The sequence below is a fragment of the Apteryx mantelli genome, chromosome 8 (assembly GCF_036417845.1).
Source record: "Apteryx mantelli isolate bAptMan1 chromosome 8, bAptMan1.hap1, whole genome shotgun sequence".
Lineage (NCBI taxonomy): Eukaryota > Metazoa > Chordata > Aves > Apterygiformes > Apterygidae > Apteryx > Apteryx mantelli.
In genome coordinates this window covers 43,262,279-43,275,439 of record NC_089985.1, presented here as the reverse complement: position 1 = coordinate 43,275,439, position 13,161 = coordinate 43,262,279, and the positions used below count along the sequence as shown (strand labels likewise).

Below are 13,161 nucleotides of genomic sequence, written 5' to 3'. Positions count from 1 at the left end.
GGTGTATTTATGGCTTCTGTTAAGTATTCACTATAAATATGCTTTCTGGTCTTTTTTGTGCTACTTTGACAGGATACTAGAACTAGATTTGCTGAATTCCACTAACTGCAGGGTAACATGTCATCAGCTTCACTTACTCTTCAAATATTTTTCTTTGGCAAAACTCATCAGTCTAGCTTTTCAACCTCTAAAACATGAAATCATGAAACAGAAAGGGCAGCACAATCGCTTGCCCAAGTGACAGAATGTGAAATGTTTGATACCAGCTACCAACAGCAGGAGACAGGCGGGTTGTTTTAGGTTTGCTTAGAGTTTGTCTGCATTTCTAGGCTGAACACAAGTATTACTCTGCCACTGATGCAAGTGCTTTGAGGCTAAGGAAAGGTCTTGCAGCGCTTGCTTTTCCAGCTGCTGTAAGACATACGTGCTAAAACGCCTGACAGGTGCAGCTTTCCTGCAGTGCTGCCGCGTGGAGCAGAGCTGCAGAGGTTCGGAGGAAGCCAGCAAGCAGCCTGTGTGCCGGCGGGCTGCAGGCGAAGCTTCACAAGGACCAGAAGTACTCGTGACGGAGCAGGGAGAGCTCACCCGGCACCTCAGGACTCCCGGCCCGCACCCCTTCCGCCTCCCGTCTCGCTGGACCGTTTACCTCTTCCCACCTCTCGCTCCGCTGCCCGTGCCGGCCTGCGTTCTCCCGGAGCATTCCTGCTCAGCGCGCGTAGCGCTCCACCGCCTCCGCGGCAGGGACGCACCGTTCCCGCTGCCGCGAAGCCTTTGCGTCAGCAGAGCTCTGTTACCGCTCTTCTCACCCCTTCACCTGCCTTCCTCGTGTGCAGCCTGCAGATTATAAACACTTTGAGGGCTGAACCACAGTTCTGTGGAATATGAACATTTCTGGTATCACCTGCGTTATTAAAACTAATTTATAATTAATGACAAAAAGCCCTCCTGTCTTTGGGCAGAGTAAAAAAATAAGGCTGTCTATTTTGGGTAAATGCTGTCAGTCAGAGCCTGAAGCAAAAAAATTAGTGACTGAATGACTGGCAAATATTCCCCTGAAAGAAATGTGGACAGTATCTCAGCATCCACATGCTGTGGGAAGAGCCAGGAAGTCTTAAGGGGAAGAAATAAAAAATAAGCTTTGCTTGAACTCTTGGAGCAACATTTCATGGCATCAATCCCGACATGTTATCCCAGAGAAATGGGCCTCAAACCAGTCACACTGCCGAATACAAGGCTGACGACCCTTGCTGTTTCCTAGGGACACGTCCCCGGGGCTCCACAGGAACCACAGCGGTGGTCCATCCCCCGAGGGTCTCCTTGGAAAGGAGCAGTTCTGCAGCTGGCCACTACCTCCCACAGGGTGTGGGGGCCCGAGGCCACCTTGCCTTTGGAGCAGCCCCGAGCAGAAACAGCAGAGAGGGATCCTGTGATTTCTAAACATAAAAAAATAGAAGAAAAGATGGAGAGAACTGCTGCTAATGAACATCTGTTGGAAGAACTACTGTAATGCAAATCTGTGCTAAAATAATACACGCCACTCCACCATGGCCCTGATTTTAGGAATAGGCAGAAAATCTTGAAATCTAATTATTCTTGGATTGGCCAGCTGAGCTCCATTCACTCAGTCACTTTGCTATATGGGTTTATTGAAAAGTTGTTGTCAGTTGGGTAAAAGTTTATGTTAACTAGCTAGAATATGCTAAAACAGCTTTAATAAATGGTTTAAAAGCCTCTAGAATAACTTAAACCTGCTTTAGTAAATTGTTCAACAGCCTCTTAAGGTATTCAAGTCTGGAAGAGGAAGAAACAGCTTAAAAACAGCTTAAAAAAGCTTTGAAAAAAGATCTATCCCCTGATTACAAATTTAATACTTTTTGGCTAAGGGATTGCAAGGGGAAGAACTTTAACTTGGCTTTTCTCTTCTTGTCCTCCCTTTACTAAAAAGAGGCGGTTTGTAAAGGACCAGGTACTGGTCTTTAATCAAAGTGGACAACTATCTGGGAAGAAGTTTAGCTGTGTGAGAGGGAGAGAAATTACTTGGGTGATATAATGCTAGTGCTGTGAGCCTCTGCTGGACTGTTGCTTAGCCTGGGCAAAGAGTGCTAATAACAGGGCAGAAGAAAAGGAAGTCTTCCTGCTAGATGAAATAAACCCATAAAAATGCCTTGTTTTTCTGGAGCTGCTTCCTGAATAGATCAAGTTTCCCTTGCAAATTAAATTCCCTTGCTCAAGCATTAAAACCAGGATGTTGCATCCCATGATCCCAACATGCATGTATGCACAGCAGCGACAACTGATCCACAGGTGAACAAAAGCTCTTTGGTCAGTAATGGCAGCGCTGCTTTCTTGGGCCGTGACTTACGTGGGCACAGCAGACCTCCACAGTTCCGCCTGGTACTAATTTCACAGCAGTGTCCAGCTACAGAGATGTGAGAGCAGCCAGGAGCAATCGAAGCTAAGAACCACAATCTCTTCTGCATGCGTGGAGGTACAACACTGAGATCAAAATGGTGCCTTTTCAGACCAAACTTTCTGTATTGTTTGGTGTTACAAACTGACCTGTTTGATCTCACACAGCTGGCTTCAATTCCACACTCCCTTGCTGGCAACTTGCTCATCTGCGGTGCTGCGTTGCAGCCCCTCTCCTGCACGCTGCCATCGGCTGCCGGGTCCGGCTGGCCTCGCCTGCGCCCTGCTTGGGGCTTTGAGAGCAGGAGAGGACTCCTCCTTTTAGCCTTGCTAAAAGGCAGGCTGCCGCCCCGCACAACGGGGCTCTCTCCCCCACGTCCTCCCCAGCCCTCCCTCCTCAACCACGCGTCCCGGAGAGGACCAATGCACCGGCTCTATGCACTGAAAGTGGGGGAACCCGAGCTGTCTGCACAGTGGAGTTTTCCTCTAGGAAATGCAGCCAAGCCGGTACAAATTACAGTACGCTCTTCTTAGGAAGCGGTTCTGTGCGCACCGTGGCCACGCGCAGAGCTCCCGCGCAGCCTGCGGGCAGCGGCGTGCCTAGCTGTCGAACGGGGCTCTAGCTGCGTGCACCCAACAACCGTTTCGTGGCAGACAGGGCAACATTTGCTGCACGACTCCTTTACTCAGCGCAGATGAGGAATTATTTCAGAGCATCACGATATGCCTCGCCATGCAGATGTATCTTTTGTCACTTGGGTATAGTCTAAAAGGCATCTCTGCCATAGCCTTTTGCCAAGGCCTTCAAATGTGTTAACAGCTCTGCACAAAAGTATAAAGAAAAGGAAACCCCAAAATTTTCTGACTTCAGTTAATTGAAAGCTACTTGAAAAAGAAAAGATTTTTCTTTGGCAGATGTTGTCCTTGGACTAGGTGGGAAATTAAAGGTGCAAGGACTAGAAAATCCATTAAAGCTCCTAAACTGTGATGATTTGACATGTTAAGCCATCCTGTTAGACAGACAATTAAAATGCACTGCTATTGCATCCAATTCATTATGAGACTACTGCAACCCATATCCTATTACTTTACACATAGCAACAGTTGCCATGCAAGAGAGGGACTCGCTAAACACAAGCACTAAAGTTACAAGGCAAAAACCAAACAAATAACTTCAGCGTCATGCCTGTTTAACTCCATGCATGGTACACGGAGACTTCATTAGATGAATTGTCTCTGCCGGGTTATGGAGTTGCGTATTTCAGAGGACACGAAGTAGTCAGAGCAGATAAAAACAGGTGACACAGCCCAGAGGAAATAGTCCAACCAAGAAAAGTGGCCCACTCCCTCTCAAAATGCCTATGCTCTCAAAAATCAAACCCCAAGAAACAATTGTCATTAGAAAGTGAAGTCATTAATCATCTCAGTATGTTCTATAATTGAAAAGCTACTGAAACTGTGGAAACCATTCCCTTTCCATTGAATGTTGTGCCTCTGGGTAAATCTTTCTGGGTGCTATTTATAGTTTTGAATTTTATTAATTTGTATGGCAGAGAATTTGAGAAAAGACTCCAAGTTTAAATAACCCTTGGGGTTATAGAGGAACCCATTTTGGTGAGCTAACAAGCTCCACTGCTGTTTTGGGAACACTAAATTACAAGAGGAAAGGGACACTTGCAAGTGGGTGCCTACACTGTAACCTAAATATGTCACTTTCTTATTCTTTTCAAGCAAATTATTACACTCGCCAGCAAAATCTGGTCCTTTATAGAAAATAAAAAGCTAGCTCACGCTCTCTTCATCTTGACCTCAAACCCCACCTCCGTGTCCTGCTAGAACAGCATATGGCAAAAGCAAAGCAATTTACAGGATATTTTGTTTTGCTAAATAAACATTTCGGATTTGATTTATACTTTCGTGTGTAAGATTTCAGTGTCTATCTGCAGGTGTTTGCCTTCTGCCTCTCCATCTGAGGCCCCACACAGGCAAAGGATTTGATGTTCATTTTGCTCCTCTGTTACAGTTCCTCATTTTAGCCGATTATATTTCTGACTCTCCACTCCTATAGCAGTTAACAGGAATGAAGCAAAGGGCAGGGCTTCCCCTGCTATTACTGTTTGTGACTGCTAAGTGGTGCTAAAGTTTAGAGTAAGAGCACCACTCTTCTGGAAGAGAATAAGAGCACCATTTCATTTTCAAAGTGCTCTCAGTCCCCACGAGACACAGCAGACTGCTAAATCTGCCCTCAAAACCAGGTCTCCCAAGTGGTAGGGTAGACTGCCTCAGATATGAACTTTAATGGTACAATAAAATAGAGAACGTATACATGGCTTTGCCTTAAAAAAAAAATTGGGAAAAAATAGTCTTATCTTTCTATAGGCATAATTGAATGAAATGCACCCCTATATTTCTACTTTTCATTCTATGGAAGGTGGCTGTTATTTCAACAAGTCTCTTCAGGCTAAGGACCGGTGGTGACTCTAGGCGAGACCTCAGAGCAAGAGCCGGCAGCAGGCACAGCTCCAGGAACGCCGATTCCGACACACGTTTGTGAGGCTGGCTTCCCTCAGCCCTTGCGTCTCCCTCCACTCTCCATGCTGGGAGGGCCAGGTTTCTGTCCGTCCCCTACCTAGCACGGACACCCTTGTGGGAAGCCCAGCTCCACACAGCCCACGCGGCAGTCTGGGATTTGTTACTCGCCACGGCAGTGAGTGCAGATGACAACCTACGCTTGGCACTGCTGTCTCCTGTTAGTGCAACACCTTTATCCAGTAGCACAGCCTACTTCATTTGCTTAATCATAGCACAATTTGAGATCAAGGTGAAAAAAACCCCCAAAACTAAAATCCAGAACTGAGAAACAAAATATCAAAAAATTACATCTATTCAATTACTTTCCTTTCCTACTGCAGTCGTTCTCTGGAACCACTAGTCTCTCCCCATGTTCTGTCTTCAGCATAGGTTCTTATGGGCAGGGAACTGGGTTTCTTCCTTCACATAAAATTCCCTCTTATTCAGTAAATACTACTGATACTAAGAATATGCTAGAGATGATGGCACATTAGCAACTAGTTTTCAGACACTTGGTGCCTGAAGAAGGCATACACTGATAAATGGAAGAGGAAGCAAACTTACACATAATCATAATGACATTTCAGTGTGAGCTTTTCTTCCCAAATTTGCTTATTTCCAAGATTTTCAGCTGGATTTTCCCAAATGTGCCCCATTCCTCCTAATCAGAAGGACACATCTACATCACATTCTGGCAGAGATAACAAGCCATGCTTGTGACGAGTCAGCAAATAATACACATCACATTTCTGCAGGGCTTAGATTTCTGCAGAGAGGTGAGCTCACAGAAAAACTGAGAGAGAAATTCATCTACTGACCACTTGTCTCTGTCCCCTTGGATGGGCAGTCATTGGTCTTCAGTTTCATGTGATAAAACAGTGCTACTGTGTGTAGAAGCTAACCATGGCAGGGCTTGATTTCCTACTATGTTTATTTTCATCATAGTGAAAAATGCAAATGCCGAGCTGTTGTCTTGACAGCAGGATGGCTTTCAGAGTGTTCAGACAGCCCAGAGCCCCCTGTGCTACAGCAGCTACAGGAGGAGACAAGATTGCAAAACGCTTCCCCGCACGGGCCCTGGCAGAGGATCAACTGTGTGCTGCACGCTGTCCCTGGGCTGTGCTCCCACTGCTGGCTTCCCGCATGGCCCCATACCTCTGTACTCAGGGACAATCCCTGCTACCAGGACTCCCATTTAGGCAAATGAGCCCTGCAGTCCTGGGAAGGACTCCTTCTACATGCTTCAGGGTAAGAGTCCTGCTCTCCCCTGCCATAACTGGCACTTACCTCTGTGACCAGACAGCATAAGCTCTTGCATTCAAGGCATATTCCAACTCGAAACGACTACGTAATGCTGCAACATGACTACGGCCAGGACCTCCTCGCGCAACAAGACAGTCAGAAGATGAGGAGGGAGACAGAGAGCCGCTGCTGTTGCTGGAGGCTGGAGACATTAACTGGATTAAAAAAAAAAAAAAAAAAAAAAGGCAGTTATTACATACCTACAAGTCACTGTAACATTTAGAGAGGATTAGAGCTGCTAAGCATGGGTTGTGAGGGTTATTAGAGCTGCTAAGCATGGGTTATCTAAGACTGGAATTTTGCTGCTGTCCTGGAATTACTTTTTCCTCAGCTCTTTCACATTGATTTTTGTATCCCATATTTCCTTTATAGTTTGGTGGAAAAAAAGCAGTGCCTCCTGACTTTGATCAGCTGGGAAGGAGGAGAACTGGATGTTGCCTGGCAAGTGGTCAATTCATCATTGCTTGGAGTCTCCAAATCAAGAGCGGATGACTTTCCAGAAGATACACACCAGCATTTCGCTCGTTGCATTCAGGGTGCAGCTGGGAGGCGTCACTGCCTCCCCAGTGGGAGCTGCTGGCTGAGACTCCCTGCCTGTACTATAAAGGGTCAGTGCTGCCTGATCAGAGTGGTGCTGTCTGGGTGCCTCAAGGCAGCAATTCAGACTGATGAGGCCATGTAAATACAGGGCTAGCACATATATTTGTATATGTATACACACATACAGACCAACCATATAACATAGACACCTGCAGTAGCAGAGACCTACGCCCGCTGGCACAGAAAGTCCCTGCCATGCCTGTACCCAGAGACATTTAAAAGGAGGAAAAATGATTTGCTGAATGAGAAGAAAGGAGAGGAAGTGGAGGGAGGTGAAGAGAGAAAGCCTTGCTGCATTAGGTTTCATTCTTCATTGGCTGCAGCACTTAACTCACTACAGATCTCGTTCCTTAAAACTCCTTCTCTCAAACAAGGCTTTGCCCTGGACACAGTGGAGCTTAAGACTAACTCCCCAGCTAAATAAAGCTTTCCTTTTTTTTTTTTTTTATATGTAAGCTCTTGCCCTAGATTTCTTCCTGCATGCACTGCTGCTTATGTATCATAGAAGTCAGGTCTCCCATGAGACAGCACAGTTTCTTGTGATACAGTGCTTCACATTTTTTTTAAACTTAAAAGCCTCCACATACACATGGAGCAACCAGCTGCAGTCAGAGCATGAAGAAATATAATAGATTATGGGTGTCTTTTCTTACCCTTAAGCTCAAGGGCAGTGATACATTTTAAAAGGAGAGAGGGATTTTTTCACAACTCTTACATGCATATACACTCACACAGAGACAGAAAATACAATTTCAGGAACTGCAGCCTGAATGAAGCTCACTTTCTGTTTGACCACTTATCTTCACCAGGCTGAATGCTGATACATACATCTGTGTTGAAGCCTCCTTTTATCTTCCTCCCAAGGGCCTTGACCACTTTGAGGCTTTTTTTTTATTTTTTAAACCAAACAGACTTGGATTTGATGAACCTGAGAAAAAGGTCTGCCAAAGACTACTGTGAAGTACATACTCACAACACCGAGCGGGCTCTCTCTTCGATGTACCTCTCCGAGCAATTCCTGTCACTCACAACAATATCTGGTGCCCACCTTCTTCTGGCACCCATAAAAACCATTAATTGACCACATGCCTTAAAAATGCAATGTGGTGGCTTGCCACAGGATGAAGTGACTCGTCCAATTTGCAGACTCCAAAGTCACCATTTTCCTCAGTTGGTGCTGCTCTCCCCACTTGTACCCTCCTGATCACACATCCTATTGTGAGATACTCAGCAGCAGAAATAAAGTCTTTACCTCAATGTTGCACAGACATTCTTCTAATTTTGTGACTACTTCTGAAAATTCTGGTCTTCCCTGTGAATACAATAGAAAAAGCAGATTTGTATTAAAAACAGAAGAGGGTGGTACCTTCTATGATTAAATTGGCTCATGGATAGACGATGAATCACAACTGCCCTCCATTTCCCCTTGTTCGAATTGCATGGCATTGCTTTCTGTCTGCTTGGGAATCCGACGGGAACTGCAAGTTCAGTTCTTCTGAAGTGCAACACTCTTACAGGATCCACCAGTACAGCTCTGATCAGACTTGTACTGAGGGAGAATTTTTTCTTTCATTCACAGCGTAACCGTGTAGCCCTGCAATAAGGTATTGCCATTGCTAGTAGCAGGCCATAAGCTTTGCACTGAGTCTGCAGGGCCTCAGGACTGAGGCTTGTCAGACCTGCTCTGTTTGAGCTTCTTTTTGACCTGCCTGCAGCTTTGTTTTGCTTGTTTTAGCTGTGACAGCAATTTCTTTAGTCGACCAGGTGTCTATGGCTAATTTGTTTTACTTTTGTTTATCATTGTGGGGTAGAATTGTAATTTTACATAGACAGCAGTAACGAGCAATCATTCTGCATAGAACGGGATATTTAAAACTAATGCACGTAGCGTACAGAAATGCAGGCCTGGTACGATAGCAGAGGCCTTGAGAAGTGGAGACACAGGGTGCAGGGCAGGAGCACAGGCATGGGGTGATGAGAGATGGGCACAGGCTTGGCATGGGGGACCCCACAACTATAAAAAACCCACCCATGGTCCGTTAAAGAAATGCAGACCTAGAGCTGGACAAAATTGGTTTTAGGGGCAAAGAGAAGACAGAAATAGTATCTAACATACATAAACAGCACCATATATAGCAAATTTGGATGTAACCTGGAGCTGTAGACCAGTGAAGAAAGAAAAAGGTCTAAACGTATATCAGAAATCATATAAAAATGACTCCAAGTGGATACTAAAGGGAGGAGGAAGAAACCACCACCATGAACACCATATTCCTCCTGGTGAAGAACTCCAGATGCTGACGACTTGCCGTACCCGCCCCCGAAAACACACCAGAATGAAAGCACCAACTTAGGACCCAGAGGAGCAGTGGAGGCATGAGGGCACCACCAGGAAAAGTGTGAAAATCCAACAAGTGTGTGTGTGTGTAAAACAATTTTAACTGCATTAATATTCTTCCTTTTTCTGTAACAATTAGATCCGGACTAAAACTAGTTAGATCTTAAGATTTCAATTATACTAACAATAAATTCTTGCCTGTATTATACATGCGGTCCTCTTTGCCCAAAAACAAGATTTTGAAGGTAACAACAGCTGTGAAGAGCAGTGGACAAGCTCCTTGATCAACGCTTGCCGTTACAGCAGCCCTCTTCCTCCCCTCGTCTGGTGCATTTGCACTGTCCCACGCGCACCTTCTCTGCAGCTGCTCCCCCTGCCCCGACCCCCTGCCTGCTCCCAGACACTTGCTTCCATCTCTGTGGGCTATACATGGCACAAGAGTTTGTGAAGGCCATGCTAAGAACAGGATCAGGCAACTGAGATAAATAACAAATATACCTTCTTCTTGTTATTTTTGATCAACACCCTTTTCCAGTTTACAGCACAATCTCCCCAGAGAAATTCTGGCTTAACTAAAGCATTGTATACCATGGTGTTTAAGAGAGAAGGACTGGGAATACCTCAGTCCAGTAGCTATTATACAGGCTCCTCATTCCCCCACGCTACCCCCAATAAAATCTCCTGGAAAGGTAGGCTTATGTTTACTTATTTTAAGAGCTTTAGGATAAAGTTCTGCAACCCTCACATCTATAAGAAACAGCAGAAGGATAATACACACAAATAAGACTTCAGGACTTAACTCTTAATGAAATGGGTGTTAAATGGTTTTCTTCCTTGAAAGGATAAAAAGGAAAACGACCATTCTGTTTTAAGTTATAAAGTGGCAGGTGACTATGTCCCTCAGCCTCCCCTCCTGCACCATGAGAGGACCCCTGAGCTCTGTTCCATACAGTACTCAGGAAATACTTCCTTTATCGCAGGTGGTAAGTTCCATTGCCTTCAGTGGAACTTAGGCAAATGGATCTGACCCAAAGCCCATCAAAGACCATATAGAAGAACTGACCGGCGGCTGTTAAATTAGCGCTGCGCGTACTAAAACTAAAGCAATATTTATATGCTTTACTGAACCAAACCCCAAGTATTACAGCAAATACACTGAATCTCATTAAAGCTCACAAATTAAAATAGCTAATGAAAAACAGTGCTTAAGACCCACTGTCTAATTTTCTAGTCATCAGTTTGCATTTGAAAACAACTGCAGTCAATAGTTTGCAGCAAGCAGATTTTCAAGTACCTGATAAATGGGAACGGTGACATGATACATGGGAACTAGTTATCAACTGAGATGAGCCTTGAATGAAATTCAAGGCAAACAGAAGAATGCATCTTCAAATTTGGAGGCATTTCATAGATCTCCAGCAAAATCCACATAGATATACACCATTTTCTTTCTAATTTTTCTTTTTTTTTTAAACTAAGCAGACCTCATGGAGAAATCTGACCTGTGAACACTCTCTGAGCCCTAAAATTCACTGTTTTTCCCTAAGAAATAGCACCACCCCTTTTAAAAAAAATATAGAGGCAAATAACGTCTTTGATTATGCACCTAAAGTGAAATTCTGTGAAATGGATATCGATATGGTGAAATCTACGCTCCCTTTTATCTTTTTGGTATTATTTTGCTCATTCTACTTGCTATGGTGGTTCGTTTAATAGCATCTTGTCCCTCCTCTCGTGTGGTATGCTCAGAAGATGGCACTCTGTGTCAAGGGTTATCATACTTACTAGGTAACTAAGTGAAATACTTTAAAAGAATTGTTTTTAATCTCTACAGTGAATTTACAGCTGTACTCTAGATTTGTATTAACTGTTTCAAGATTGGCTGTTAAGCGGTAAACTTCTACAAGCAAACCTTTCAAATACTGACTAAAGAGTGATAATATATTTTCCTTTGCTCAGCATCCCTCCCAAAATTATTTTAAGGCCTTCAGAAGTAATTGAAAAAGTTTCACTGTTACTGACAATGATGTCATTTCATGTATCAAAATACCTTAAAAAAAGCTCATTTTATTAAGTTTTTGCCCACATTTTGTGTGAAGTTCAGGTCATCCATTGGCTGATTGAGCTATCAATTGCCTCATAATTCTGTCATGCAGCTCTACAACATTAGTAAGATTAAGTGACGTTGGAGTGATACCGTTTAGTAGCGAAGTACATTAGAATTCTGAAAGAATGGTTTCTTTTTTATTGGGGCTAAATGAGCTGTGGAAATGCTAACAAGATACAGTGACTATATCCATTACTTACTGCTTGCTTAAGTCAACAATTTAATACGACATCTTCTTAATAAATTTAAACAGAATGTGACTTACATGCTGATGATTAGTAGCAGCTACTTTATTGTTACACAAAAAAAACCCTGTCCTAACATTAGCCCATAAAATCGAAAGACAAGAGCATATTCAAGAAGCTAGGAAGCACTAATAACCCTGTAATAAAATATCCATGAAATAAAGTGGCTATGCCCTGCATTGCAAACACATTTTACCCACAATTCTCTAACTAACTGCTACATTATGTAAGTAACTGGTAAGAAACACAGTAAAGGGGCAAAGCTCACTGAAGCCAGCAGGTTGCCCAAAGTCAAACAAACCTTCCACTGTCTCAATACAGCAGTTAAGCATGTGCTTTAGTTCACCTAAATCAGACAAGGCAGCTCTCAAGTGTCCCGCACAAGAATGGGTTTAGGCTGACGCTAACCTGCCTTTCTAACTAAGGCTAACTACAAAAGGGACTCCAGCAGAAAAATCTGTTTCTGGTGTGAAATTTAAGCCAGAGTACCTGGCTCAATAGCTTCCATACATGAAGCAAAGCCTGTTTTAACACTAGAAAAATATGTAAATTCCAAAAGCCCCTCCCATCCATCAGAAATGAAACTTCCGTATTGTTAAACGAATACCCCGAATGCCAGAATAACACCAGAAAACCACCAAACAAAAAATGAACCCCAAACTAAAACCAAGCCTACTAATGTGGTTAACAATGCAGCTAGTCTACTTCGCCAAACATTTCCCAAACAAACTGAATGTCCAGTCTCTGGAGTATATTATATTTCTTCACTTTTCAGGCAGTTTAGAGCCATGTGGAAAAATGCATGTGCAGTTGCTGCAGCTGCACATACAAAGATGGCATTATGGTGCACACAGGGTTATCTGCTGGTGGAGACACAGAAGCATATAAAGGACCTACCCATCTCCACAGTACTCTGTGAGAAATGCTTGATAGAGATGATATGCATTTGACTGCTTACGATTATCCTCCATCAAGGGAACTGTCGAAGCCCAGATGTTATGAACAAAACCTGTCATTCTTACGCTCTACAAATGCCCAGGACAATATTGTCTGTCAGTAAGGTAGCACCGACTGGTCTGTGCCTGTACAGGTGCCCCCACACTCTAATACTTACATCTGCGTTTGCACGTGCAAATACACAGGTCTGTGTATAATCCACCCTGTTAGGAAATACAGGTGGGATGTAGAGTCAGAATACTGCTACCGTCAACCTACTTTGGAAGATTTGACCCTTCATATAAAGGCAAAGCTATGAAGACTATTTAGGAGAGAGTCACTGTTGTCCCTCTACCATGTACTGAGGTTGCCTCAAGAATCATGAGATCCTGCCGAGGCCCTAAAAACTGCCAGTTTGAGGACGATGGTGTGTTTGCATTCTCACTTTGGTTCGTTAATGTTCTCTTTAGTGCACAAACAGCAACGGATTGCAAAAGCCAACATAAAACAATCTTTCTTTAGCCACTATTTTATAATAACAGAAAGTAACTTTTATGTATTTTATTTCTTTAATGCTATTGCTATTTAGTTGAGTGGGATAATCAGCCGGACTCTTCCAATCATTATAAAACAGTCATAATTGCAGTACGTGA

General features: G+C 43.7%; 1 protein-coding gene across 1 annotated transcript in view; it reads right to left on the bottom strand.

The window, feature by feature from the left end:
* Positions 1 to 13,161, bottom strand: part of LOC106486531 (serine/threonine-protein kinase TNNI3K) — a 124,076-nt gene that overhangs the window by 5,280 nt on the left and 105,635 nt on the right. The window contains exons 24-25 of the mRNA XM_067301404.1: positions 8,135 to 8,194; positions 6,268 to 6,437 (exon numbers count right to left, since the gene is read on the bottom strand). Coding sequence (XP_067157505.1) covers positions 6,268 to 6,437; positions 8,135 to 8,194 — 230 coding nt within the window. The remainder of the gene's footprint in view (positions 1 to 6,267; positions 6,438 to 8,134; positions 8,195 to 13,161) is intronic.